This window comes from Lichenostomus cassidix, chromosome 11, assembly GCF_008360975.1.
Source record: "Lichenostomus cassidix isolate B80296 chromosome 11, HeHo_3.0, whole genome shotgun sequence".
Lineage (NCBI taxonomy): Eukaryota > Metazoa > Chordata > Aves > Passeriformes > Meliphagidae > Lichenostomus > Lichenostomus cassidix.
Genome location: NC_139492.1, coordinates 11,950,076 through 11,977,931, shown reverse-complemented (window position 1 = coordinate 11,977,931; position 27,856 = coordinate 11,950,076). Strand labels below are relative to the sequence as shown.

Below are 27,856 nucleotides of genomic sequence, written 5' to 3'. Positions count from 1 at the left end.
GTTGAAGAGGAGCTACACTTGGCTTTTATTAAATGAAATATTCAGGAGCATTACTTCAGCTTCTTGGGGGTAAAAATATTTCCGAAGTGGGTATTGAAGGCAGACCGAAGCCAGGCTCACACTGGTGAAGGCTCTGGGATCTCTGCGGCCGCCGCCTCAGGAGCACTGCTGGAGCCAGCCGAGCTCAGCGCGCCCCAAGGCCAGCTCCGGGCAGGGAAACGGCCCCGTGTGCACAGCACGGCTAACATCGCTCCTGCCCTCCTCCCCCGCGCTCAGGGAGGGCCAGTTAGTAACTCGGTCAGCAGCTGTGCCCCGGGGAGGTTTGGGACTGCACCGGGCTGTCCCTGCCACCGCCCGAACAGCCTCTCCCGGCCACACGTGCTGCGCGCGCCGCGGACAGCGACCAGAGCCCGGCTCAGGACACGGCGCTGGACTCGGGCTTGTCCCTGGGTGGGGCGGGCTGGAGCGGAGCCCCGCAGTGCAGAGCCCCGCAGTGCAGAGCCCCGCAGAGCAGAGCCCTCAGACTGCGCAGCCCGCAGTCTCCAGAGCCCTCGCGCAGCGCAGCCCGCGCAAGGCCGGCAGCACGATCGGGGGCGGCACCCGGCACTGACCCCAGGGCCCAGCGCCCGCCCCGCCGCTGGGGGCACGGGCGCGCCATCCAGTCAGCGCCTCCGGAGAGCCACAAGTCCCGCCCCCTGGCTCTGCTTGACCAATCAGCGCCCTTCAGAGGGAGCGTTCCGCCATCCTCCCTCTCCCCTGCAGCTCATACAACCTCGATGCGCTGGAAACCCCCGAATCCCCTTGTGACTGGCGGCACCTTTCGCCAATAGCGCTGAGCAGCGGTGTGGCAGGCGCGCTGTGATTGGCTGCGGGCGCGGCGGAGGGCCGAGGGGGCGGGCCTGCCGGGGCAGCAGGCGCGGGTGTGCGGCGCTGGCTGCGCGGCCGTGGCGGCGATGGGGGAGCGCGGCGCGGGCCGGGCCGGCGCGCCGGGCGCGTGAGGGCAGCGGGCCGGAGCCGCGGGCGGGCGGGACGCCCAGCCCGGCCGGGCAGGAGGAGGTGAGGAGCGAGCGGGCCGGGCGCTGCTGTGGCACATCGCTCGGCGCCGTCAGGCAGGGGCGCGGCCGGCTCGGCCCCCTGCTCAGGCCGCGCTCCGGCCGGTTCCGTGGCGTTTCCCCGCGGGCCGCCGTGGCCTCTGCTGCGGTGCTGGGGGAGCCGGGCCCGGCGGCGGGGCCGGGCCGGGGTGGCGCTGGCTCCGCTGGTGGCGGGCCCTGCTGGGCCTTTCCGACACTCCAGCCTCAGTCCCTGGGGAGCGCGTTGGCGACTCCAGAAGTGTTTCGGGACTTTCCTTGCCTGTCCTGCGCAGAGCCGCCCGGGAAGGAGAGAAGATGCTCAGATTTGCTGGGGGGATGGTTATTCTGTAACGCTGAGCCTTGCACGGAGCCGTGTGGCTCGCACGGACGTGCCGTGCCGTGAACCACTCCGTGAGAGAACCAAGTAAAACACGATATTCGGTACCATTTCGGAAGCTGAGCACACGCATTTCAGTTTTGGGCAGGACTGTCTGCAGAGCCGAGTTGGCAAATCTCGGAACAAATGCCACAGCGTTTGGCCCTTGGGAATGATTCCTGTGCTTCCTCTTACCGGAATAGGTGTATCAGGTTTAGAAGGCCGGACAGAGCTGCCGGTGCATTTTGGTTTAGGAATCGTTACTAGTATGAACTTCTTTGTATTAGACTGCTTCAGCCGCTGTTCGGAGAAACAGTTTCTATTTTTTCCACTCGTAGCTTGTATTGCTGATATGTAATTTTGTGACATGGAGCTGCAACTAAATTTCCTTGCTCCTAGTTTTAACCTTCCTATGAAATTGCTTTTGGGCTGTCGAAGAACAGAACTTTGCATCTCAGCTGGTTAAATTATTTTTGGTATTTAAGTGGAAGTTTCTTTAAGAAACTGTACAGTTTATTTTAGCCTTTTCATTTTATACTCTGAATCAGCGCCACAGACGTGTGTTCATTCTGATACTTGATAGCTGGTTTAAACGTCTCTATATAGTTCATCTAAGGCTCCTGGAGGGTAGAAACAGAGTTCTTGAATTTCAGAGCAAACTGTTGTTCTGATGAGATGTCTCCGTAGTGACAACAGTGACTCACAACAGAGGAATAAAGAAGAAAGTTAGGGAGGCTTTGAAGTTAGGTATCTTATTATGGCCTATTGCTGACAATTTTTAAAATGTTTTTTTCTTCCAAAGTGTGTAGTGTTGCATTCATAACTGTGTTTTGCCTGTTCCTCCTCAAAGTCCTTTGAGCTTAAAAAAATTCAGGTAGTAGCTGAAATAGAAGGATGCAACTGAACAGGCTGTGACACTTAAAATGTCCATGTTGGTGGTAAAATTCTCTTGGGTTTGCCCAAAGTTTTGTGGCTGCTGGTGTGTTGTGCAGTGCAGAAATGACTTTTTGATAAGGATAAGTTGTTTGGCTCCCAAGTTAATCATACAGTGGTCTAATAGTTTTTTTATTCTGGTCTATTCTGGTCATAGTCTGCTATAACTACGCTGTTTGTTCAGCAAAGATTTTACTTTACTCACAGAATTCCATGGAAAATGGCTGTTTAAAAAATCTTAATATCAGTGGTTTGCGTTATTGTATTTTTGATATATTGCCAAAACCTAATGGCCTTTTAACAAGCTTTTCTGTGCTCTTAAAGTACTAATTTATCACTTGTATTATTCTAAAAGAAGGGTATTTGGATTTTAAGGCTGTATATTTTCCTTGTCAGGGGACAGTGGTTGTAGATAAATTTTTAAAGGAAGGCATTTTTATATAGTGATAATGAACTCTTTATTAAAGGAAAACCTTTTGGTACTGTATCCAGTGGGTTTAGTAACATCTCTGTGAATGACTAGGGCTTTGAAAGACTGACCACTCACCACATAAAGTTATTGTTACATAATCTAAATGCAGCTGTTGCCATGTTTTCACACTGAATTCTTTATTAGTAAACATGTCAAGATTGTATTGTTGCAGCAATGGACCTGCAAATAAGATATATGTATTAAAAATAGATATGATAAATCTTACTTTTAATAAAACTTCTCAATTTTTTTAAAGCTGTTGAAGACTTCCTCTTCTAATATATTATTTCCATGCATATTTACTAAAATTAAAATGAATTATTTCTGTAAATGAAGTAGGAAAGATCAGGATCTGTGTAATGTCAGAGATGCTTTCTAGCAGTCTGTTGGGGATTGAGAAACTTTGTGGAATGACTCAAAAAAGGGAAAGTGAAGTATGTCAGCCTTTGAAAGCTGAGAACATAAAATGGAACTATGAAGAACGAGACAGGGTTTTTTTCCCATTGTGTGAAAAAAGTAAGGACAGAGATCTAGTGAGAACTTGGATGAAACTCTTTATTTTACCATCTGAGTAGACTTAAAAAAACTAATGGTCATTCAATCATGTTTCCATGTGGGGCAGAAGGGGGGGGAATCCTGTTGTGTTCTTCATCAGTTTCCACATAAATTATTTCCATCCTGTACTCACACCACTTTTTTGTTAATCATCAACAAATGTTAAAGCCCATATATGTGTAGCAAATGAAAGTGAAGAAAAATATTTTTTAGCTTCTGAAACTGGATTCAAACAGGGTGAGAGAAACAGCAATAGATTTTGTGGTATTTGAATGCCATCAGAGAAAAGTTATGGGGACATAGGGTACCTAGGCACAAGGACAAAGATTATTTGCCTTTAGGTTACTGAAGTTAAATCCATAAATAGTCAAAGGTTGTCCTTTAACTGAATGCAAACTGTGGCATCACAGATTGCAAACAGGAAAATTTACATGACAATATGTTCTGAACTTGTATACTGCCCTTTGCTGTCATCTTTAGAAAAATAAATCCTGCTAAGCTACTGCAGATCTTTCTACATGTATCCAGTATGATCAAAACTATAGACACATGCTCAAATGGTTCTTTTTCACTTCATTGGTTGTGAATTGTAGTTCTTTGGATGATGTTTAACTAAGATGTTTGCTTCCATGCTGTTTTAATAAAGTGAGGTATTTCTTACCTTGTAGTAGTGAATTATCTTTCTAGAATAATGCAGAAGAGTCTCCAGTTTTCTTCTCAGAATTGCATGTTGCAATGTTGGCACAATTTGGTTTTCATATATTCAATATTACTGGAACTGTCCATTTCTATTAGTTAAATAAATGGCTGTTATAAGTTACTAAAGTTCCCATTTTCTGCTGCTCTATTTTGTCAACACAATTTTCTGCTTCACTAAATCAAAATGTTATGCAGGATGACAGATGCAGTACACTTTGTCAGAAATAAGTAGTCACTAAGCATGGGGAAAAGAGCTTATAGTGGAAAGTTTCATTAAAATATTGTTTGTAAACTAGAGCAAGTTGTTTATTTATGTTCATTTGCACTTAAGTTTTCTTTTTGCTTTCACTTATGTGTGTTTCCTTTGTTTTCTGCATTTCATTACATGTTTTCCACAACCTGTTTTTCAAGGAACTAGAGAAGGGAATGAAATACACAGCAGTAAGGAGCAGAAATGGGTAAATGGCTCTGTCCATCATCAGCAGTATAGTGGCTGTTCTGTGACTGTGGTCACTGCCTTGGATTTTGCTGAACTCTGATCTATGTGAAGAATGAGTCTGGTCACAGATTGAAATTGTTTTATGTTGTACTTAAGACAAGTTGTACTTACCCAATTCAATTTTGTCTTTTCTCCTTTTTTTTTTTTTTAATTTTTATTCTAGACTTCCTGCTCTGAATCTGTTTCTTTGCAAAATGAATATTGCATTGTTTCACAAAGATTGGACCCTCCAGTAGAATTTGGAAAGATCACTGCACATAAACCAAGAGCATATTTTTCTTGAAGACTTCTGTGCAGCTTTTAAAGTTTTCATCACAATGAATTCAGGCTTATGGAGTCAAGAAAAAACAAGTTCATCCTATTGGGAAGAGCGGATCTTTTACTTGCTTCTCCAGGAATGCAGTGTCATAGACAAGCAGACTCAAAAGCTCTTGAAAGTGCCCAAAGGTAGCATTGGGCAGTTTTTTCAAGACCGTTCTTCTGTGGCACACTCCAGAAATATTCCATGTAAAGGCAAGAAACTGCAGATTGGATTAAAGATTCTGGAACAACCTCATGCAATCTTGTTTGTGGATGAGAAGGATGTTATAGAAATAAATGAAAAACTAGCTGAGTTGCTTCTGGCTATTACTAACTGTGAGGAAAGATACAGTTTGTTTAAAAGCAAAAGCAGGTTAGCTAAAGGCGTCCAGATAGATATTGGCTCACCTGTTAGAGTACAGCTGAGAGCAGGGGATGAGAAATATCCTGGAGTTGTTCGCTTCAGAGGACCCTTAATGCAAGAAAGGTCCCTAACAGGGATATACTTTGGAGTAGAGTTGCTGGTAAGTTACTTTCTAAGGGGTAGTATCAGATACGCTTCTTGAGGTGAGCTGAATAAATCTTCAGTTTAAAGAGGAAGTCCTAATAATTTTTTTTTTTTTTCTAGAAACACAGTTACCCCTAAAAACCATTACCTTCAGTCTTCTCATACATACTTTTATGTGAACATGCCATATCACATCAGCCTTGTAATCTCCATGTTAAGTGAAGCTTGATGTAGTGCATGGGCTGGCAGAAAGACTTGAACCTACTCTGAGTCCTCTAGCCCAGAAAAATTTAATTCACAGAATCATGGAATGGTTTAGGTTGCAAGAGACCTTAATATCATCTAGTCCCAAATTCCTTGCTATGGGCAGGGACACCTTCCACTAGACCAGGTTCCCCAGAGCTCCATCCATCCTGGCCTTGAACACTGCCGTGGATGGGACATCCACAGCTTCTCTGGGCAAAAATACTTGCATCCCCATCATGGTGAATATCTGACTCTCAGATTTCTGTTGAGTACTTTGTTATCCTGTGTCAGAATACAATCCATAAATGCAGGGTTGGATTTTAGGGCTGCTATTTTTGTAGATCCCTAAAAGTCCAATGGTAAGTAGTTAAAATAGAGAATGTAGCTGTTGTGTGCTCCTTGTGAGATATTTCTGCAAAATTAATGCCAACCATAAGCTATTGAAGGATTAGGTTCAGGAAAGTTCTTATCTTGTAGTAGAAGTATATTTTTCAAAGTACTCTTTGAACTTTTCCTGAACTCTTTGTAATTCCCACTGAGAACCTTGGGGGATATGAGGCCCAAGTGTTTCTGAAAATCATCTCTTTATTTGGCATATAAGTGGAATTTTTGAATGCTTAGCATTATGTCTAGTATGAAGTAGTCTTGACATGGCAAAAATTTGATGATTGAAGCAAAATTTGCACTTGAAGAAAACAGGCTTCTCTGAGTAAAAAGGCTTCTGCCTGCAGCTACTCTCTATTCTAATGACATCTTGCTCTTTATTCCCCTAAGATAGACAGTTTGTATATTTGCCACAGATTCTGACAATATTCTCTCAATACAATGATAGTTAGTCAGACAAATTCTTAGTGCAGTTTGTCCAAAATGCTGGATTATCTTGCTATTCTTTTAGTAGTCTACTTTTTCAAAATACCTGGTTTGGTTTTTTATATTGTCTTTTTTTTCCTTCCTCTTCTTCCTCCTCCGACACTTAGGAAGAAGGTCGCGGTCAGGGCTTTACTGATGGACAGTACCAAGGCAAGCAGCTTTTCAGATGTGATGAGGACTGTGGGGTTTTTGTTGCTTTGGACAAACTGGAGCTGGTGGAAGATGATGACAATGAACTGGAAAGTGACTATGCAGCTCAAGTTGACGCAATGCAGGTAGAACTTCCTCCTCTGGAGATCAACTCCAGGGTTTCTCTGAAGATAGGAGAGAGTATAGAGTATGGGACAGTTATATTCTGTGATGTCTTACCAGGAAACGAGAGTTTAGGATACGTTGTTGGAGTGGACATGGTAAGAAAAATATCTGACTTTAATAACTTCTGCATGTGTGTTAGCTAGTGAATGACATGCACTTAGAAGAAGAAACATTATCCACAAGCTACTTCAGCGGAGGCTGACCTAAAATGGGAAATAAACACTGAGTTCAAAGATGCCCCTTGGTGGTAATTGTTTCTTGGCATCAGGTAAATGGTGTCCTATTTGATGCTAAACAGTTCAGGCAAAATACTCTGCTTATTCTGAGGAGCCTCCACTGAGCTACTTGCCATGTTAGGTGTCAGTCTTGAAGTCATAGAGTTGAGTGTTTGTCTCGTGAGACTGGCTTTGTTCTGCCTGTTAAAAAAGTAGGCTGGATGTCTTTTTCTTTCGTTAGCCATTTTAAAAAGATTTTTTTTTCATGTGACTGTTTTGTTTGAATTTGTTCTGCCTTAAAAATATGAGTTTCAAGTACAAAAGTTGATCTTTCAAGAAAATGTGAAGCTTGTCATTAAAAATTATTTCTAGCAACATGAATTTTTAAAAATGAACAGCTTTTAAATTTTTGGTAGCTCAAGATTGTTCTGATTTTGTAGATTAAATGCTTCCATTTTCTTGGTTTCAGTAGCTGTTCCATAGCATTGCACTGGAGTTGTTCTATCTTGTTTATCAATAATTTTTTTTAGAAGAGAAATGAAAGTAGGAGCTATTTCTCAGGAGAGCAGGTTTTAAGCTTTTGTCTTTAAAGACTGTAATATTTGCCTATTCTAAATACAAAATTTGTTACAGGAAAACATAGGTGTTGTCAAATCTTTCATTTTCCTACTTTTTGTATTCCTAAAGACATGTGTATATTCTGTATGATGTAAATCTTCTTTTGGGATACATGTAATGTGTTTTTCTATTTTTAGGATAATCCGATTGGAAACTGGGATGGAAGATATAATGGAATACAGCTGTGCAGTTTTGCAAGTGTTGAAAGTACACTTCTTTTGCATATCAATGATGTTATTCCAGGTATGCCCTGCTTTCTTAACCAGAAGGCAGACTTTGATAACATCTGGGACATCCTCCACCTAGGCACAGTTGTGTGATTAAAGCAATACTGCAGAATTAATATCCTAAGTTCACTTGAATTAGTTTAACTTTCTGTGTTATACTTCTCTTCAGTTTTGCCCTCCTTTGGGTTACAATTTCACTAGTAGAAAAGCTTTTATATTGAACACAATTCCTGTCAAATTGTATGGTATTTACAATACTATGCAGTTGTATCTTATTCATGAATATGTGAGTGTTTGTAGTGGGAGTCTTTTCTCTGGACTGTTGTTCAATTTACTACAGGAGTTTAAATATCTTGGATCGGAAAACTCTTCATTCTATGCTTGAAAGGCGTTGACAGTATTATGTATGCATTCTGTGAATAAATACTTGGAAGTGCCTGTCAAGACTGGAAAAACTCACTGAATAGTGTTACAAGTTAACAATTACAGTTCCCTAAGTCCTTTTCTGAAGAAAGAAAAGTTTATATGAGACTTTTGTTTGGGTTCTATTTCTAGACAGGTTCTAATGAGTGTGTAGTCTGTAACTGTTGCTCTCACTCTTCAATTTGACTAACTTTTCTTATGTCTACCTCTTACTTGCTGGTTGAATTGAGATGCATGTTTTTGCACAAATCTTGTGCTCTTTAGAGGATTCATGGGGACTTCTCTATTTTTTGAAAAGGGCATTTATTGTAGGTGTGTTGGTAGAAAAAAAACCTGAGTATTTCTTGTATCTGTTTCCCATAATGGAAATACATACATACGTTGAAGGATGTGAAGTCAATTTGATGTGTTCAGGAAGTTGTGGATAGACTTCAGAGTAAGCAATTGCTGATGTGATAAAAGCAAATTGTATCCACATAAGACGGTGGTTGTGTGCCAAGCAAGGTTTTGTTCCACTCAGTTTTAAAGCTTGTGATGGCAGACCTTTGTTCAGTTACATTTCGAGGTGAACTTTATGTAACAGTGAAAATACAGAAAAGGAGTCTAATACTCTCTTCATGTACCATGTCTTAGAGACTGTGTCACAGGACAGGAGACCTCCCAAGCTTGCCTATACCTCAAGAAGTAAGCCAAAGGCTATAGGTACGTATGGGAAAGGATTTTCTTATGTGAGATTACAAAATTTTGTTGCTTGCAAAAAAGTATTGTCTTTTCTGTCAGCTGATTCATTATTTCAGTTTTGTGTCAAGTTCACAGAATCAAGGTTGGCAGAGACCTTTAAGGTCATCAAGCCCAACTGCAGTTAAAAGTTAAATGTCTCCAAATTAGAGTATTAGTATGAATTAATTTAATAATTGTAAAGATGGTAGACAGGTAAAGTTATAAATTATTGGATCAGCAATTTATTTGCCTACTGTGACATTTTAAAACCAAAACCCACTTGCTGTAACCGTGTCAAAAATACTTTCTTATATGCATAATTTATAGCAATGAAAAATTTACTCTTGAGAGGTATTTTCTGCCTTCTTTTCAGCTTGGTGACTTGAAATTTCTGTTTAGAGTGTTATATTGGTTTGGTATTCTACCTTGTTTTAAGCTTAGAACTCTGTTACCCTTGGTGGGAGAGTTTGTTCTTTGTGGAAGGCAGTTGTGTCATCTTGAAAGTGTAGTAACAAATTTTACAATGAAATAAGAGTGTAGATGACCTTTTGCAAATCGAGATCTCTTCAATAAAATATGTTACTTTTCAGGATCTACCTCTGAACCTGGAAATAGAAGCAGATCTGAAGTCTTCTACGCATTAAATGGCTCATCAGTTGACTCTCAGCCTCAAACAAAAACAAAACCCCCATGGTATATTGATGAAGGTAAAGAGAGAGGACAGTTTTTTATATATTTATTTTTAAAAAAACCCATAAAACAAAACTAGAGTGAATTATATTCTTCAAATGAAACAAGGATGAGATTAAATGTAAACAGTTGGAATGTGTTGTCTTAGTGGAATGCATACTATGTCATAAAAAGCATCTTGAAACCCCTGTGAAAAATGTACTGTGTGTTGGTGTGACCTGTGGTTTTATTCTGCACGTAGGAGATTATGTTCTTGGCAGCTCATGTGCAGCTCTGTGGGAATGCATATGTCTTGCGGGCAGAATAAAAGCTGAGGTTTGGATGGAAGACATGAAGATATTCCTTGCAGCTGAGTATATAGAGTAATCGTATTTTGCCTGTCTTTGTAGCTAATGTTACAGATCCAAGGGAACTGTAATATTCTGCCATGCCAGCTAATCAGTCTGGAAGTGACAAGTTGGAAACTGTCTAAGTATACATGTTTTTTTCAGTATTTTTAAAAAGTTATTTCTGTAAAATCTCCCTATTGGTTTTTAAAAGTATGAGTGCACATATTGAAAGGATCAATATATCTTCATTTGCTTCCAGACCTATTTTTTTTTTAATTTCCTGGTAAACTTTATAAAACTGTGGCTAACTAGCTTAGTGGCTAAAGGGGTAAATACTAAACTAATAATGCTAATTTGCAATGGAAACCTATAGCAGAAGTAGCCCCTGAATTCCTTGAACCACAAAAGAAAATGGGTTAAAATTGTTGTTGGTTGTGTAACTGATGTCTTTTTTTTTAACATTTTTAAGACATTAACTTCAGTTAATGAAACAGCATGGGGAGGATAGGTGAAGATGAAGAGGCTTTTGTTTTGTGAATACCAAATGGGTATTAGAGATCCTTTTAACTCAGGGTATTCTATGACTATGTAGAAAGATGGGAGAACACAGAGTTATTGTGCTCTTACATGTAGTTGTGATCTCTTTTATCAGGCACTGCATTGCTTGTGACATATTTAAGTCCTTTATTCTATATAGAAAATGATAGATTTCTTGTATTAGAACCAAAGTATGTTGTGATATAGTCAAGGGAATAAGCACTTTTCCGTTTGCAAATCCTATCTGCGAGCAATTATTTATGTCTATATGAGCTGTGAACCAAATAATTTCCTCAGTCACAGTGACCAATGAGCTCTTCCTAGTTTTGCCCCTTACAGTCATAATCCTTGGGGCTGTTAACTCATGTTCAGAGAAAGCCTCATGTGAGGATGAAAACAAAGATATCAGTCGAAACCTCCCTGTAGTTTATAACATCTCCTTTCTCTGCGCTGTTCATTTCTGTTGCTAGTGGTAAAAGTGGTGGAGCTGCAGCAGTGTCTGCTCAGTCAGTTCTGTGTCTCCAGTGTTGCCAAGTGACAAAACTCTTCCTAAATGTCCCCAGCTGTTAGTGCTTCCCACCTGTTAAATCAGATGGGGCTGGTTTGATAGCTAAGTCTTTTCTTTTTTAATACAGGGGAAAAGACCCCAGCACTTACTAACACCTTGGTTTTGATTTTAACAGCTGAAGACCCTTCAAAATCGCTTACTGATTCATCTGCTGGATTTGGGCATTCTTCACCACCACTGCAGCCACCTTTAACAAACTCTGTGTCTACAGAAAACAGATTTCACTCCCTTCCTTTTAGCTTGACAAAAACAACAAGTACTAATGGTACTATGGGACACAGTCCTCTCTCTTTATCTGTTCAGTCAGTCATGGGCGATGTGAATACTACAGCTACCCAGGAGAGTCCATCAACAACAAGCCCAATTGGGAACTCACATGGCCTTGAAGCAGGTTCCTTGGCTGAAGTTAAAGAAAATCCTCCTTTCTATGGAGTAATCCGCTGGATTGGCCAGCCCCCTGGAGTAAATGAAGTATTAGCAGGACTGGAACTGGTAAGTGTAAATTCTAGTTTTGTTTCTCAGATGTGATGGCTGTATATGCTGCAAAAGCAGCCAGTCTGGGGGATTGCCCATACAGGTGATTTGCCATGTGATCTCCTTAGAGCTAAATTCTTTGAAGAGCTCTGACTTTTGTGGCTGCCCTATACCTTATCCTGTTAATAGGCTCTGAGGTGTCTTTGTAACACAATGGGCAATGGAATTTGTGGGACTGATCAGTTCCTTGCTTTAAAGGAGTGTCCTTTGCTTACATTATGGAGATTCTATTTAAAAAAAAGGAAATTCAAAGGTCCTTTGAAATGGAAATTTATATAAAATTCTTTAGCTGTAGTAGTCTTTGAATATAATTTTTTGTTTGTTTTTTTGCATATCTGCAAACCAGCAGTCAGAGTGATGACTGTCAGAGCCATAACACTGGTTTTGATAATTGACAGTAGTGGCATTGTTGATTTGACAGCCATGTGCTTTATGTGTTTCTGTGGGCCCTTTGTGAAAAAAATCACAGTTGCCTCAAACATGAATTGCTGTTGTGTGCTGACATTTCCTCTGTGGCAGCTACTGCAAAGGTTGTGATGGAGTATTGGTTAAATTAATGGGTACACAATTAGGGACATGGGGTTTTTTATTTTGGGATAATGTTCAAAAAAATTTTACGTAAGAGTGTGAAAATATGTAAAACACAAGCAAAGTATGTGAGAATGTGAGTGGAATTCCAGTTGTTACAAAAGAATCCTGATCCTTGTGGGTGTTTTGGGTGAAGTTGAAACCATCGTTCACCACAGGCATTCTGAAACTGCTCCTTAGGGTGTCCTGTTAACCGGGGTACCACTCATGTATTTGTACCTTAAAGCCTAGCAGTTGTTAGGAAGCAGGAAATATACCTTAAATCCTGTTCTCAATGATAACAGCTTGTTGTTGTTCACTCCTAGTTCGTGTTATCTTTGATGTACATTTTGTGTGTTTTGAAGCAGGCATTTTTCTTGTGCAGCCAAGTCACACTGGAAGTGTTCACACTACCCCATGCTTAGTGCTTTTAATTAAGTTGTGAAAAGTGCTCTAACTACAGAAAGAATCTGGACTAGGTTAAGTCACAGTCTCTCCTCCCATGTCCCCCACGCTAGTTCTGATGGAGTTTTTGTTTTATTTTGTATGAAATGAAGGTTTAAGCATAAAGAAAGAAACCTGCAACTCCTAATTTTCCCACTAAATCCAGTTAAACAACACCTCAGTCGAGGCTTTGTGTACTAAATTGCAGAAACAGTGTGTGTCAGAGTACCAGAAGGGTGACTTGTGGGTAGATACTTCATCAAATGTCTTACTGCCGAATTGTAGAAATAAGAAAAACAGTGAGTTCTCACTTGAATTTTCAGGAAGATGAATGTGCAGGCTGTACGGACGGAACATTTAAAGGAACTCGATACTTCACTTGTGCTCCAAAGAAAGCTCTTTTTGTTAAACTCAAAAGCTGCAGGCCAGATTCCAGGTTTGCCTCACTACAGCCCGTTTCCAACCAGATTGAACGCTGCAACTCTCTAGGTACTGACCTTCTGCTTTTCTCTTGTTTATCAACTGGGAACTGGCCAGGGCTTTGGTTTCATTCATTCCTGCAATAAGCTCTTTGTATTGAACACTTGAAGATCTGTACAGGTATTATTTAATTGAGATTAATGAAGAGAAGATCAGCCTGTACAGAATACAGTGATTCTTGAATTACTCTTTTATGCTTTAAAATGAGAAAATGTTCATATATTTAAAGAAATGACATGAAACTAAGGGATTTTTTTATGCTGTACACTTTTTACTTTAGAAGTTGTAAAACAATCTTGCTGAAAACGGTGTTTGCAACTCCAGCAATATATGATTGCATTATCAGAAATAAAGGCAGTTACTCTTTTGTCATCTGTGACATGAAATTATTTTATTCTCTAAATATTAACAAAGCAAAGTATGTATTTTTATGATGGAAGTTAGTGGTGAAAAACTTTTTCTTTCCCCTAACTTCAAGTATTTTAGATTTCTTGAGTCATGTTGTATTGCCTCGGACAACTGCAAAGAAACGTGTCTGATACTTGTATGATAGGTTAAGAAAGATAGTGTGAACAGGGCATTTGTAATGAAAAAAGAACTTCATTCCTACTGGATAAAATTAATTCAGTGCTGCGGGCTTTCTGAAGCACTCTAGTGTGGAAATATAAGGCCTTGTTCACTCTCTGGAAGGCAGTGAGTCTCAGCTATAATAATATGCTATTCTAGTTCAGGGAAGGAATGCTTACACTAAGGCAGCAGCTTAGCTATAAAACATTAATAGGAAAATCTCAGGGGGGATAAAATTTGAGGCTTTAAAGTGTCTTTTGAAAAAAAAAATTTCAGCCTTTGGAGGTTACTTAAGTGAAGTGGTAGAAGAAAACACTCCTCCAAAAATGGAAAAAGAAGGTTTAGAGACAATGATTGGAAAGAAGAAAGGTATCCAGGGTCATTACAACTCCTGTTACTTAGACTCCACCTTATTCTGGTAAGTTCATAATTTGTACAGTGGCATCCCATGCTAGAAATGCAGAACATGTGATCTTTGCTTGAATGATTGTCCCTGTGTATTCCTGTGCAGCTCCCAGTGTCATGTGCTGCAGTCTGACACGTCCCTGTGCTCTCCCAGTGCCAACAATGGAGTGCTAATCATGTCCAAAGTGTATTGGCCCTTCTCTATCTGCTTGTTTAGACTGAGGGAGTCCCTGGCCTGGAAATGGTTGAAGGATGGAGAGAACACAGGCCAGGGGGTGGAGGGAGGGAATTGCCTCTTACAGCTCCTTTGCAGAATCCTGCCTGGGCAACTGGTTCTGTAGTTTGCTGCAGAAAGGATGCTGGGTTGGAGTGGACTTTGCTATTTAGTGCAGCTGTGTCCCCTGTCCATAACTGCCTCCTTTTGAGTTTGTTTAGTTCTTTAATTCTTCTGTGGCTTTGCTTGGTTTGTCTTATGTTACTCAGGCATCTGAATGGTCAAAACAACCTTCCTTTCCCTTTTTTTCTTTGTAGCCTGTTTTCTTTTAGCTCTGTTTTGGACACTGTGCTACTCAGACCTAAAGAAATGAATGATGTAGAATATTATAGTGAGACTCAGGAGCTGCTGAGGACAGAGATTGTGAATCCTCTGAGAATGTAAGTAAAGACAAGAACTAGTCCCTAGTCTAATATGAATTAGAGAGAGCCTGCTGTGTTTGCATTTCCTACTGGAAATCTGAGAAGTTTGGCTATCTGCTGCTACTCAGTGTATTTTTTTTAGTATTTTTTCTTTTTCTTCATGGCAAATTTAATCAGTGATAACTGGAAATAGTTATTAATTATTTGGTGATAAAATATTTTCACTAGTTTCTTACTTGCAAATGGATCAGCACAAAGCTATTGTAAAATTTGTACAAGTATGAATACAAAAGTATTGATAAATAAAAGTTATGCTTTTTTACAGCATTCATATTCACATGTTTTTAATGCTGTTGTACTTTACAAGAAAATTACTTAGGTTATTTTACATGGAGTTTCACAATTTGATAGAGCTAGCAGGGCTTTCAGAGTTTCATTACTTTTTATGTATGGTCTGCACATGGCCAAAATGCTTTTATCAAAAGAACTTAAAGTGACCTTTGTAATTTCTTAGGCACAATGAGCAAAGGAGATGCAACAAAAATCTGCATGAAAAGTTACTGTTCTTAAGCTTAATTTTTTTCAAACATGAAACAGTTGCAGTTCCAAAATTCTGCGGACATCACTGAACAATTTATGACAGTTTTTATTTTGATTGCTGGAATAAAATGTTGGCCCCTGAAGCCTTGCTCTTGTCAGGAAGCGTGTACTTTGCCTGGTGTGTTCCAGAGTCTGTGGTATAGCTAGGATAGCAGGATACACACTGAGTAGCAGAAATCTCTATTCCCTTTTACCATGCTTAAAACTTTGGAGGAAAAGACTGAATGCTCAAAGCCTCCCCTTCTTAGGTACAGCTCTGCGTCTTTTTCTAAAATGAGTTTTTTTTTATTTTTTGTTAACAACTCCCACAATGCTGCTATTGTATGACATTCTGAAATGATGTATTACGTGGTGCAAATTAGAGTGAAAACAAATAAAAGTAATTGTCTGACAAATCCAAAAACAGGTATCCTGGTAAGTTGATGATTAAAAATGCTCTTAAAGGTTATAAAAGAACATTGAGCACTGCATTAAATTGATACTAATTAAGAAAACTGGGAGTGAGATTAAATATGAGAAATCAGTACGTAGCTTTGAAGAAATATTGTATGCAGTTAAAGAAGGATTTGAGAACTTGTATTCCCGTATTTTAAGTGGTTGGTTCATTGGTTGGTTGGTTTTGGTGTTTTTTGTACTTCCCTGACTTGATCAGAAACTAGCTAATAGCTTATTAAACCCATTTATCTTAGATATGGATATGTATGTGCTACAAAAATAATGAAACTGAGGAAAATACTTGAAAAAGTTGAGGCTGCATCAGGATTCACTTCAGAGGAAAAAGGTAATGGGAGAGGTTTGCCTTTCTTTGAGACTTAAAAGAATCTGACGTGAAGGAACTGAGGAACCTTGCTATATAACTATACCAGAACAAAATACCCAAATATTTTTCTGTAGCAGTAATGTCTCTACCAGAGATCTGAGTGACCATTGGCTGCTAAAAAGTCTCTTCTGCTTCCTCGGGTATGTGAGGAGCCCTAGCTGAACAATTGCCTTCCTCTGTCCCTGTAATTCTTTTCTTGCATTAAGTGGAGAAGGCTGTGATAAGGCTGGGGTCTTTGTCTTGTTTTAAAATTCCTGAGGAATAAACTTTTGCACTACAACATTTCATTGTTACAATGGTTATGTAGTATTTTAAGAAATAAAATGTTAAATTTGTGTTATAAAAATCAGTTCCCAACTTTTTGATCTTCTGCTGCATGCAATGATTAATTAGAATTGTATTATGTAGCTGTTTTGCTTTTATTCAGGAGAATATTACCTTCTCCATAAATACTGAATGCTGGAAGCAGTATTTACTGCAGTTAGTGGCAGGAAGAGAAATGCACCAGCAAACTGTGGTGGGGGAGAACAGCCCTCTGGGAAGCTGCTGTTGGCTGCATTCTTGGTTAGAGGACTCGGTCTCTAGTTTAAGTGAATTCTGGACTATTGTGTAGTTTTTATGTGTAACTGTCACTGTTCCTCACTGGCTTTCTGCAGATTCACTGCTTCCTTTTGAAAGCTTTTATTTTTCCTGGAAAAGTTGTGTGGTGCCAAATGATTCCTCTGAAATACAGAGCAACCTTTTGACCTTTACTGGAAAGCTTTTTTGAGCCTCTATCTTTTATTAGGGCCATTTAACACTAAAAGAATGAATAGAGGTTTTTCATGAAAATGTCCACAGTTTGTCATAATCTTACTGTGTTAATAAAGCTGTAAAAATGAGCTTTTTTTAATGAAAATTTTGAAAACTTTCACTTTAAATGAGTCTTGAATAATGTATCTGGTTTTGCATGCTAACAAAACCTTTCTTCTCTTCCTCCCTCCAGATCCAGAAGAATTTTTGAATATTTTATTTCACCATATTCTAAGAGTTGAACCACTGTTGAAAATAAGGTGAATCATTTTTCTTTGGCCTTCAAAGGTTTTGTCATGCCTCTGCCATACAGAGAACAAAACTTATGTTCCACCATTCAGCTTTTAGCAGCAGAGTTTGTGTGTATTGTGTGCAGAGCTGAACTCCTCTAGGGAAATTCCGAAGTCTGCTTTCTTCTTAGTAGTGATAGCACTGAGCAGCATGCTCTTAGAGTGCCCTCAACACTCGAAAAAGCAACATTAACTTAAATGCTAGCTGGGATGGGAATATCTTACAGTTTATGTAGCAAATTTGGTTCCTAGGAATTTGGTTCCTGGGAATTTCATCCCAGGAATTTTTGATGCTGAGATGAAACAGCTATTACCTGACCATTTTCTTTTGCTTTTAGAGGCCAGTTAGTACCTATATGCTTTTTCTCCATAGTATCAAAATCCATTTCTTCAACCTGACCAGTCTTCTGTATCCTTTCTTTCGTATTCCAGAGGAGGCTGAATTGCTCATCTGAAGATCTCCCAAATATACCAGATTCATGTTTATTTAACAGAATTATTATCTGAAAACAGTGGTACTTGATACTTGACTATGTTTTGAACATCTGACCTCAAAGCTTACTTAAATTGGTAGCTTAATCCTGTGTCCCTCTCCCTATCCATACAAAATGATGTTGTGGTTTTGTGGTTCTTGTTTTTTGAAGGGGATAATTGGTTTGTGGTAGGGATGTATGTGTTTAGTGGAAAGGGTATTTTTCCCTTTTTTTTTTTCTCCTGGTGAGGATGAAGTTTCTCCAGACTGCTTCCTATGGCTTGCAATGGCAGTTGATGTGGTAACCTGCCTCAGAGTTTGCCTAGGCATGGAATGAGCCTAACAATTAGAGCTGGACAGCTTTAAATCTGGGTTAGCCTTTTGGAGAGTTCTTTGCTAACTACAGAACAAGTCTAGCAACATTAGCCACCTGTGTGAGACTTCCACTGCAGGAAGCAGTGTAAATATCTCCCTGATTTAGAGGAAATCTTTCATTAAACCCATCGTACTGACGATAATTATTGTTGTTTCATTTGATATTTTATTACTGAAACTCCTAATTGTCTCTCCAATGAAAGCTGCTTTATTGTCTTGGAGTTTTTGATGCAGATGCTTAGGAAGTATTTCTTAGTTGGTAATTCAGTCATGCATAGGCATATGTTTTTAAAACATACTCTGAAACTCAGACTGATTTTTTTGTCTTTAAATTTTGTTTCTTTAATTTTTTCCAGAATCAGTCCACACTTGACTGACTGTCCCTTCGTTGTTGGGGGAAGGGGGCTGTGTATTGTATTGTTGTTTGTTTGTTTTTTTTTTTTTTAAAGCACAATATATTTCAATGCAGAGAGGATGCTTTGTAGACTATTTTCATGTAGATGTTATTTTCCTAGTAAGATACAGTCATTGTTACAGTAGAGCTTCAGAATCTGTTGGTGTTTTTTTTTTTTTAATCTGTTTTTAGATCAGCAGGTCAGAAAGTACAAGACTGTTACTTCTATCAAATTTTTATGGACAAAAATGAGAAAGTTGGAGTCCCAACAATTCAGCAGTTACTAGAGTGGTCATTCATCAACAGCAACTTGAAGTTTGCAGAGGTTGGTGACAGCTGTTGCCTTGTTAGAAGTGATGATACCTAAATATCTGTCCACTGAGCAATGGGACAGAAGTAGGATTTGGTGTTAAAACATGCAGACATGTTGGAAATGAGAATATTATGTCAGCGATCCAGGATGCCCTGGATACAAAAACATAGCAAAACCATTTTAGGGTTCACTTAATGACGTGTTCAATGCCAGTTGAATTGAACAGATCATAGTGATTTAGGTAAAGAATTATTAAAAGAAAACTTCTTAGCTATTGCCAGTAAGTTGTTTTAAGGATTAACACTTTGAGAGACCTCTGTCAATGGACTGTGAATTTAAATAACATGAATATACTTGTAGCATTAGAAGAATGTCTGTAAAGTTAGATAATTAGTTATCTCAAGTTCATTACGTTATATTCTGATGTTTTACCTAGGCACCCTCTTGCCTGATTATCCAGATGCCTCGGTTTGGAAAAGACTTCAAAATGTTCAATAAAATTTTTCCATCCTTGGAATTAAATATAACAGACTTACTTGAAGACAGTAAGTATATAACATTGCATTTTATATATATGTATTTCATATATTTAATGGTACTTCTGGTGGGTTTGTTGTTTTTTTTCCTATTAGATATTTTCCAAGGTAGTGTGAGATGCTCAGGCTGAGGAGAAATGAAAGTTTAGTGTCTAGAAGGCTTTTTTCCCTCATGCCAATTAAAAAGCTTTAATTAAGAAGAATGTATAGAATACAACATCCTTGATTATGTTTAAGTCTTGAGTACATGTACAACTAAACATAACTCAGGACAGAGTTTTTAAAATCAAGTTACTAGCAGCAAAGCAGTTCATTAATATGGCCTTTCATTAGGTCATCAAACTGGAAAAGAGCCTGAGATTAGGACAAGCACCTGTGGTGTGTTGTGACTGTGCATTTTTCAGCCATAATTAAATCACTTTTTTGACCTAAATTTCTGACACTGGTCATCCACTGAATTTTTCATTGCGTTACCTAAGGAAGGACACCTGGTTTTAAATTTGAGATAAGAATTAATAAAACTACTAAAATTCGTTAGAATAATAATCTTCTAATTTTTCATGGCCTTTTCTTTTGCGTTCTTGGCCATCAGCTTATGCTTTTTTCTTTTTTCTTTTTTTTTGGTGTTGACAGCCATAGGGGCTAAGCTAGCTGTACTAATATGATGAAAGAAAGCTAACTTGATTTAAAAGCCTGTTTTTTATTGTTCATGCACTTGATTTTTATAATCTTGTTTTGCAACTTACCAGTGTAAATGTTTTTCTCTTAATCCACATTGCATCAAAGGGAAGAAGTTAAATAGTGGTTCATTTCTGCTCTGATTGGCAATCTCATATTAACATTTTTTTATGTAGAGTCTTTCTCCATTTAAAGTAATAGTTCTCCTTCATTTTCATATTCCTTGTCTTAAAAAAAAAAAATAAAAACCCTCCCCAGACTGGAGACTAATACCTTTCTTGAAAATGCAGCTCCCAGGCAGTGCCGTATTTGTGGAGGGCTCGCTATGTATGAGTGCAGGGAATGCTATGAAGACACTGAAATTTCTGCTGGCAAAATCAAGCAGTTCTGCAAAACGTGCAATACACAAGTAAGTGCTTGTTTTTGTTATTCTCATGGGTTTAACCGAAGTGCTTTATGCTGTAATAATTGAAAGAAAGGCAGAAGAGCATAGCACCAGCACCAGTGTAGCTGTCACCCACCAAGTAAAGTGTCTCCTTTGGTGACAGATCAGGAACTCCTGCAATGTGTTTATCAACATGGCAACTGCCAAATCTGGGACTGGACACAGTGGAGAAGTAGTAATTGTGTGCTTTAAATCCTAATTTTATATACATGCTACCTTGTTAGAGTTGATAAACTCATGACACAAAGGCTCAATTTTGCTGTTTGGTAATTGCATGAACATGTCAGTCATGGCTTGTTTTCAAATCTGAGCATAATAGAAAATAGTTGCATTAAACCTGACCTCCATTCTAACCTTAGATTTGAATTCTCTGGGCAATATTGAACTACACTGGTGGGGAAAAATAGAAGAAATGTTTAGTCAGCTACTGTTATTGCAGTTCTTTCTCTAATGCCATTAATCTTCTGTTTAGCAGCAATGTTTTTTTTAGCTTTGTCTGCCACTGAAACAAATAATCTTACAGGGTGTTTTTTCTTTTCCAAAATATCACTTCAATTGCAGGTTCATCTTCATCCCAAGAGACAGAGTCATAAATTCAACCCATTGTCACTTCCTAAGGATCTGCCAGACTGGGACTGGCGGCACGGCTGCATCCCCTCGCAGAAGATGGAGCTGTTTGCAGTGCTGTGCATCGAAACGAGTCACTATGTGGCTTTTGTCAAGTACGGCAGGGACGACTCCGCCTGGCTCTTCTTCGACAGCATGGCAGATCGGGATGGTAACCTTCCCTTTAGTCTGCTCATATTCCCTTACATTTTTAATGTGTATTTTAGATTCCAGTGACTATTCATGGCAGATCGGGATGGTAACCTTCCCTTTAGTCTGCTCAGTTTCTCTTATGTTTTTCACGTGTATTTTGGATTTCAGTGACTATTCATGGCAGATCGGGATGGTAACCGTCCATTTAGTTTGCTCATTTTCCCTTAAATTTTTTATGTGTGTTTTAGATTTCAGTGACTATTTCTTAAAGTTTTGGGGATATTAATGTTGTTTAACTTGAGGTACTCAAGGCTGGGATACTAATGTTGACTCAGCCTTATCTCAGCGCATTGATTTCATGGCACATGATTTGCATAATCTGAATTTCACCTAAATTAGATACCTTAGTAAGTAGATGGTACCAAAGTAACTGCAGAAGTTTTCTAGCAGGACTCCATATACATTTTTCTATGTATGCCTTGCAAATTTGGCAGAGAGAATTAATTTTAAATAATCAACTGCAGGAGTGTACTTTCAGTTTGTATTTACCAGCATGTAGATGATTATCAGTTAGCATGCAAATATTTTTAATGCTTTTTCTTAAATGACTTACGATAGATATCTTTAGAATTAAGAAAATAGTCACAAATTGTAACATCTGTGCCATTCCTTTGAATCCCTTCAAAGTTATCAGTGGAAAATTGTTACCCTGTAATAATGCAAACATCAATAAAAAAAGTTTTTTCTTAGATCTTGCTATTTAAACAGATCCTGTTTAAATATGGACTCAATTTTGGTGGCTCAAAAAAACAGTAATAGATGAAGTGTCAGACTCATAGTAACAATTTTTGTATGAAGTGTTCTTGAACCCCTCTGTTACAGTGGGATTTGGCAGGCAGAGAAGAATTTTGCCTCCTGTTGGAAATGAAACTGCTACAGAATTACAGTCACTTTCTTACAACAACCAGAAGACAATCAAGCTTTGTTTCAGAGTGCTTGAAATATGTATGACTGAAGTTTGTAAAGAACCACTTTATTCCAGGAATTTAGATCACATGAGATGCTGGAAATATCTCCTGCTGATCTTAGGGTGGTTTTTTGTATTGCAAATATTTTTCTTCAGCTTTTCTTCATAAGCAAAAATGTCTGCTGGGAACAGTGCCATGGATGTCCATACTTGTGTAGTTTGAATTTGCTCATTTTTATGTAGAAAATGGCCAGGAGCAAAGCCTGCCTTAATCTTGCAAATGGGGTACAGACAGGGTTTGTAAATTCATCCACTGTTACCAGTTGTGTTATTAGCAAATAAAGTAGCATCTGAGGTGGTTTATCTATTCAGGTCACTCTCCTAAACTCATACAGAATTTTTAGTGTTAATGAAAACCCAAAGTTCTCCTTGGTTTTGTGTGATGTTTGTGTGGGTGTGGTTTGTTGGTAAACATGGCAAGATATTCTATCACTAACTGTATTTCTTGAACAATACACTTTTCATAGATGTTTAGCCTGCAGCAGTCCAGTGTGGCATATTTAGGTGTTTTTAGAAGGCCTTACCAAGAACTAGTGATGCTGTCATAATAAAAGTACATTATAAAGAGCAAATATATGGATATGCTCTTCTAATCTGTTTCTCTTTCTTTCCTTATGGTTTAAAAGGAGGTCAGAATGGCTTTAACATTCCACAAGTTACCCCATGTCCAGAAGTTGCTGAATATCTGAAGATGTCTCTAGAAGAATTGCACTCACTGGATTCCAGAAAAATCCAAGGTTGTGCACGAAGACTGCTTTGTGATGCTTACATGTGCATGTATCAAAGTCCAACGATGAGTTTATATAAATGAACCAGGATCTCTGCAGGACTGAAGAGACAGTACAGAGTTACCCACTCTTTGCTTTGCTGCAGTTTTGGGTGGTTCAATGCAACCGTTGCTGGCAATGGAAGAAGTTGACTGTGACATCAAGAGGATTTACTGTTCCAAAAACTACATATGGAGTTCTGTAACTGAAGTATTTAAGCATTTTGCACTCTAGGAAGTGTGCTTGTGTGTGTTTGTTTTATAAACAAAGTTAAGTTACTGAAACTTAAAAGCTTTAAGTGCATTGGTGATACACAGGCTTGTTTGAAATATTAAAGGTGAAATTATATCAGGAGAAATCTCCTTAGTCCATTGAGAATGTAAAGATACAGTGTTCTAGCTCAGTGCATTTCTGTGGACAGAGATGATGATTCTCATGCGTTTCTCTATACCTACACTGTCTCCTCACCCTTGATCATTTTAGCACCATAGATTCTCTCTCAAAGAGAGAATAACCAGCTTTAGTAAGGTAACTTTTAGACTGCTCATTGCATATTATGGTCTGTTATCTACTACATTCTTTTTAGTTCCAAAAATTGACATTCATTTAAAATCTGACTCCCTGTCTTGTGAAAATCAAGCACACAGACTTGCTGTGTTGTTAACTTGCAATTTTTGGAGGGGAAAGAGACAAAAAGAAGAGGGTATTAAGGGGATGCATGATTGCTAAAATACAAAATTAGCAATGAAAGTTAACAGATGTCTTTTTCTAAGTGTCTATTTTTAAAGAAACAAAGCAGTCAAACAGAACAGCAACTGTACACAAATGATTCCAGGACAAAACAATAAAATAATGGATTGCCTCAGGGAATGTTACTGAAGTGAATTCTAGTCCTTGGTAAACAGAACTGACTTTGCTACAGTACAATTAGCTACTGCCTGGGAATATGTTATACATCTGTCTCTTCATTTCAGGATTAGTAATATTAAAAAGAGAATATTAAAAATATCTGCCTGGAAAGATGAAACTATAAATAAAGGTAGATCAGAGTTTTACTGTGTACCAAGTACCTGATGAAAACTAACTTGAAAAGCTGCAAAACCTGTGTTAATGTAAAATACTATGAAGTCTGTTGATTCCTGTTTGCAATGAAATACTGTTGTTTTAGTTGCCTTTTAGCTACTTCTGTCTACATTGACTAGCGAACATGCAACTATATATATATACAGTAACATCTGGTTGTACAAATTGCATATATATGAACTGTACATTTTCAACTCTTAAGATGTTTTATAGGGAAACTTCCTTTTTGGGATCAAGTCTATAGAAGGGAAGAGATAACAAAATACAACAGGAAAATCCACTTTGAAAAAGCCACTATTTGAAAGGCAGTGGAGACTGATCCCTTATTGTAGAAAATGTGGTTATTTTGTTTTTCTTGGAAAACCTAGAACCTTTCTTTGGGACACACTCTGCCATGGAACTGTAGTAGAGAGAGGTTTGAAAACTGCTTGAAGGACTAATCTGTGTAGAGCAGGGGGTGCTGAGAGGGTTGATCTGTTCCATTAGCCTTTGCATGAAGTGTACTCTAATCTTTCACTCAAGAGCAACAAGGTTATTAGAAGTGTTATTTTGCCTCAAAAAGTCTCCTGGCTTTCATGTTCCCTTGCCTTATTTATCTAGTTTATGCTCCTTGGCACAGACTCCCTTGTTTCAGTTCCACCAAGAGCACCTACCATGAAGGAGGTGCCAGCAGTGTCCCCTTGTACAAGGAGCAAACAAAGGCCCAAGCACAAACCTGTACCGATGAGACCAGTCTGAATGTCTGGATTCTTTCTCTTCCCTAGCCCTAGATTTATTTTTGACTTTTCCCAATGCATTAATTTCATATGTCTTCCCCTGCTGTCATCTTTCCCACACCCCCAGCCCCATTACATACAGTTACCTCTTCCTGCCCGAACTTGGAGAGCAGCCTTGGACTTGCTGTGGCCAGAGGAGAGAATTGGAATTGGCAGCCGTGTTAAAGTTTCCTAGGTGAATAATCTTGTAGCAAAGTATCCACTCTTTTTTACAGCTGCAAAGTATCCCGTTTTGCAGGATACATACTCCATTAGCAGAAGTGAATCAGTATGGATGGGTGTAAATAAACTGCTTGGCTTCTTCCCTCCCAATCTTCTTGCCTTTCAATGGGAAGGGAAAAGAAGTGTGAACTCTTCCTGTGGGACATGTAGGGAATATTCTTTACTGTGCACACTTCTTAGTGACAAATACTGTGTTTGGAAAGGCAGGCAGTGCTTTACAGCCTGCATTTTGTACTATAAATTATTGCAAAATGGTAAATAGTTTTGCAAGCAGTGTATGATTACATGGTTAGTTTGTTGTTTACCAGTTAAGAGGACAGACATGTCTTCTATAGCATGCAAAAAAAATTAGTTTTGGCAATCAAGGAGTCTTCTCTTAATCTAAAATGTATTGCTGTGTGCTGTACTTCGCTGCATTGGAGGTGACCTGGCAATGTAAATGAAATGTTATAGAAACTAACATCAATTTTATTTCCTTTCTCAGCAACTAGTATACAAACAGAAAAGTGATTTCACTGTGAAAGGAAGCTTGTAAAATAACTTATATGCAAGGGTAAGAAAGGTGGGGTTTTTAGTTTTTTTTTAGCCTTCAGTGTGTATTTGTAGGGAATTTGAATAAGCTATTTTGAAGCCTGCATTTTAAGCATCTACTGCTGTTAACTGTAATGCCCAAAGATTCCAGTGACTAAGCACCCAACATTTATGTCATTTGATGCATTTGGAATCATCCCAATCACTTCTTTTCTTTCTCTTTTTTTATATGGCTAATGTCCCCCCAGATTAATAGCACTTAGATTATTGTTTTGTGGTTTGGCTCCTAAGTACTGCTAACAATGGCCTTAACTTGTGAGTAGGAAAATATATAGACAAGATGGTTCCTGACAACCTGTAAAAATGTAAAGTTTCATAGGACATGAACTTTTGTAACTGGGGACAAAACCTTCACCCCATACAGTTTGCCTGGTCTGCTAAACATTTTTAGAGCTAGGGGTTCAAAATGGAACAAATCACTGTGCCACTAAATCCTTGCTTATTTTAAACATAGAGGGTAAAGAGAAAAGGTGTTAGTTAAAGGTGATGCCTTACACATTACTCAAACAAACAAAATCCTTCAAAAAAGCCCCAACCAAACCCACCATAAGTTACATTGAAGGTTTTTCTTCAGGCGGGGGAGATAATTGGAGGAAAAAATACAAAATATCTATGTCCAGTAAAGGTCTTTCTAGTATCTGTGGTACTAATTCTGTGCTCTTGAAAATTGTACTACTGTGTTGTACTGAACAGCCTGTGAGATTCCTATTCTAAGCAAGTACTCTCTAACAAGAATTGCTCTTGATCATAAATGGTTCATTTCAATGCACTTATTTTTCTCGTGCACTTTATACTCCACTGAGTAGCTGAGCGTGGTCACCATGATCCCTAACAATTGCCTGTTCCATACAATACCAAGGCACCACCGTGCTGCACACCAGAGTGCTGTGGTTTCCAAACAGCTGGTGTAAAAAGCAGCTTGAAAGCTCTGTGTATTTTTACCACTGTAACAAAGCATGTTTTTATCTGTTCTTGATGTTTTGCTAAATAAACATCCCATGTTTTGTGCACAAATAGTCTCTTAAACTTACAAGGCTGTCTCCAAGAAGGCATTAGGGAAACAAACCATTGGATCAGGTTGCCCTCAACTAGCCTTAATTTTTTTTTTTTTGTTGTTTTTTCCAATGGTAGAGCTGAATGAGCTGCTGCTGGAAAGGAATGTACCATGTGCTCTTTCTGTATTAATATTAATTAAAAATATTATTCTTATGGCTCTATTCATTTCTTTGGGGCTGGGAGATTTGGGAGTTTCACAAAAAAGCATGAATACAGGGTGAACTAGCTTGTTTTGTGTACTTAGAGGAGGATTTATGTTTATATATTTCTTTTAGTCCTGCCTGCAACATTTCTAGGAAACTTAGGAATTGTACTGTATAAAATCAAGTCAAAGAATATTTCTTGTGTCTTACCAATTAGCACCTGTGCTGTAAGGGAAAAATCACTGAAAAGGAGCTATAGCTACCTCGAGTTTGCCTGGGGGGGAAAAATGATTTTAAATGCCTAGTGTGCCACGTTACTAACCCTAGTGAGCAGCTGTAGCTTCACTGTTGAAGCCATAGCTCCCACTTTATATGCGTTTTCTGCCTAGAAAAATGCACCTAACTCCTATCCTGTATTTCTAGGTTTACCTTCTTTTTTTTCAATTATTTTCCGGAGTATTTTAGTAATAATAAATAAATATAGATAGTTGTAAGAATAGTGACTGAAGTCGTGCCTGGGCATGTAAAAGGAATGCTGTCGATTAAGAATTTTCAGTAAGATAAAGATTTTAAAATTACTTAAAACACTTGTAAAAATAGATGCAAAAGCTATTTTTAGGAAATAGCTCCTGTAGAGGGTGGGTTTGGTTTTTAAGCCAAGTTTTTCCTTTGCAGTCAGATGATACTTTGTCAAAGCCGTGCCTGGCAGGGCCGTGTGGCTGCGCTTCCCGGCTGCGGCCGCACGGGGGCAGTGCGGGGATGGCAGTGTCGCTCCCGTGTCCCCACTGTGTCCCGGCGGGTGTCAGCCCGGCTGTGTCCCCACTGTGTCCCCGCTGTGTCCCCCCTGTGTCAGCCCGGCTGTGTCCCCGCGGGTGTCAGCCTGCCTGTGTCCCCACTGTGTCCCCGCTGTGTCC

At 39.0% G+C, this 27,856-nt stretch overlaps 1 protein-coding gene across 1 annotated transcript; it reads left to right on the top strand.

The window, feature by feature from the left end:
- Positions 1–908: 908 nt before the first annotated feature.
- Positions 909–26,952, top strand: CYLD (CYLD lysine 63 deubiquitinase). The gene is made up of 17 exons (XM_085071880.1): positions 909–1,056; positions 4,768–5,428; positions 6,636–6,938; positions 7,814–7,919; positions 8,960–9,028; positions 9,637–9,753; positions 11,286–11,662; positions 13,039–13,204; positions 14,039–14,180; positions 14,699–14,821; positions 16,093–16,184; positions 17,209–17,275; positions 18,739–18,871; positions 19,296–19,404; positions 20,364–20,482; positions 21,080–21,296; positions 22,931–26,952. Exons 2-17 carry the CDS (start codon positions 4,922–4,924, stop codon positions 23,113–23,115), a joined length of 2,832 nt encoding a protein of 943 aa, XP_084928006.1. The 5' UTR covers positions 909–1,056; positions 4,768–4,921; the 3' UTR covers positions 23,116–26,952.
- The last annotated feature ends 904 nt before the right edge of the window (positions 26,953–27,856 follow it).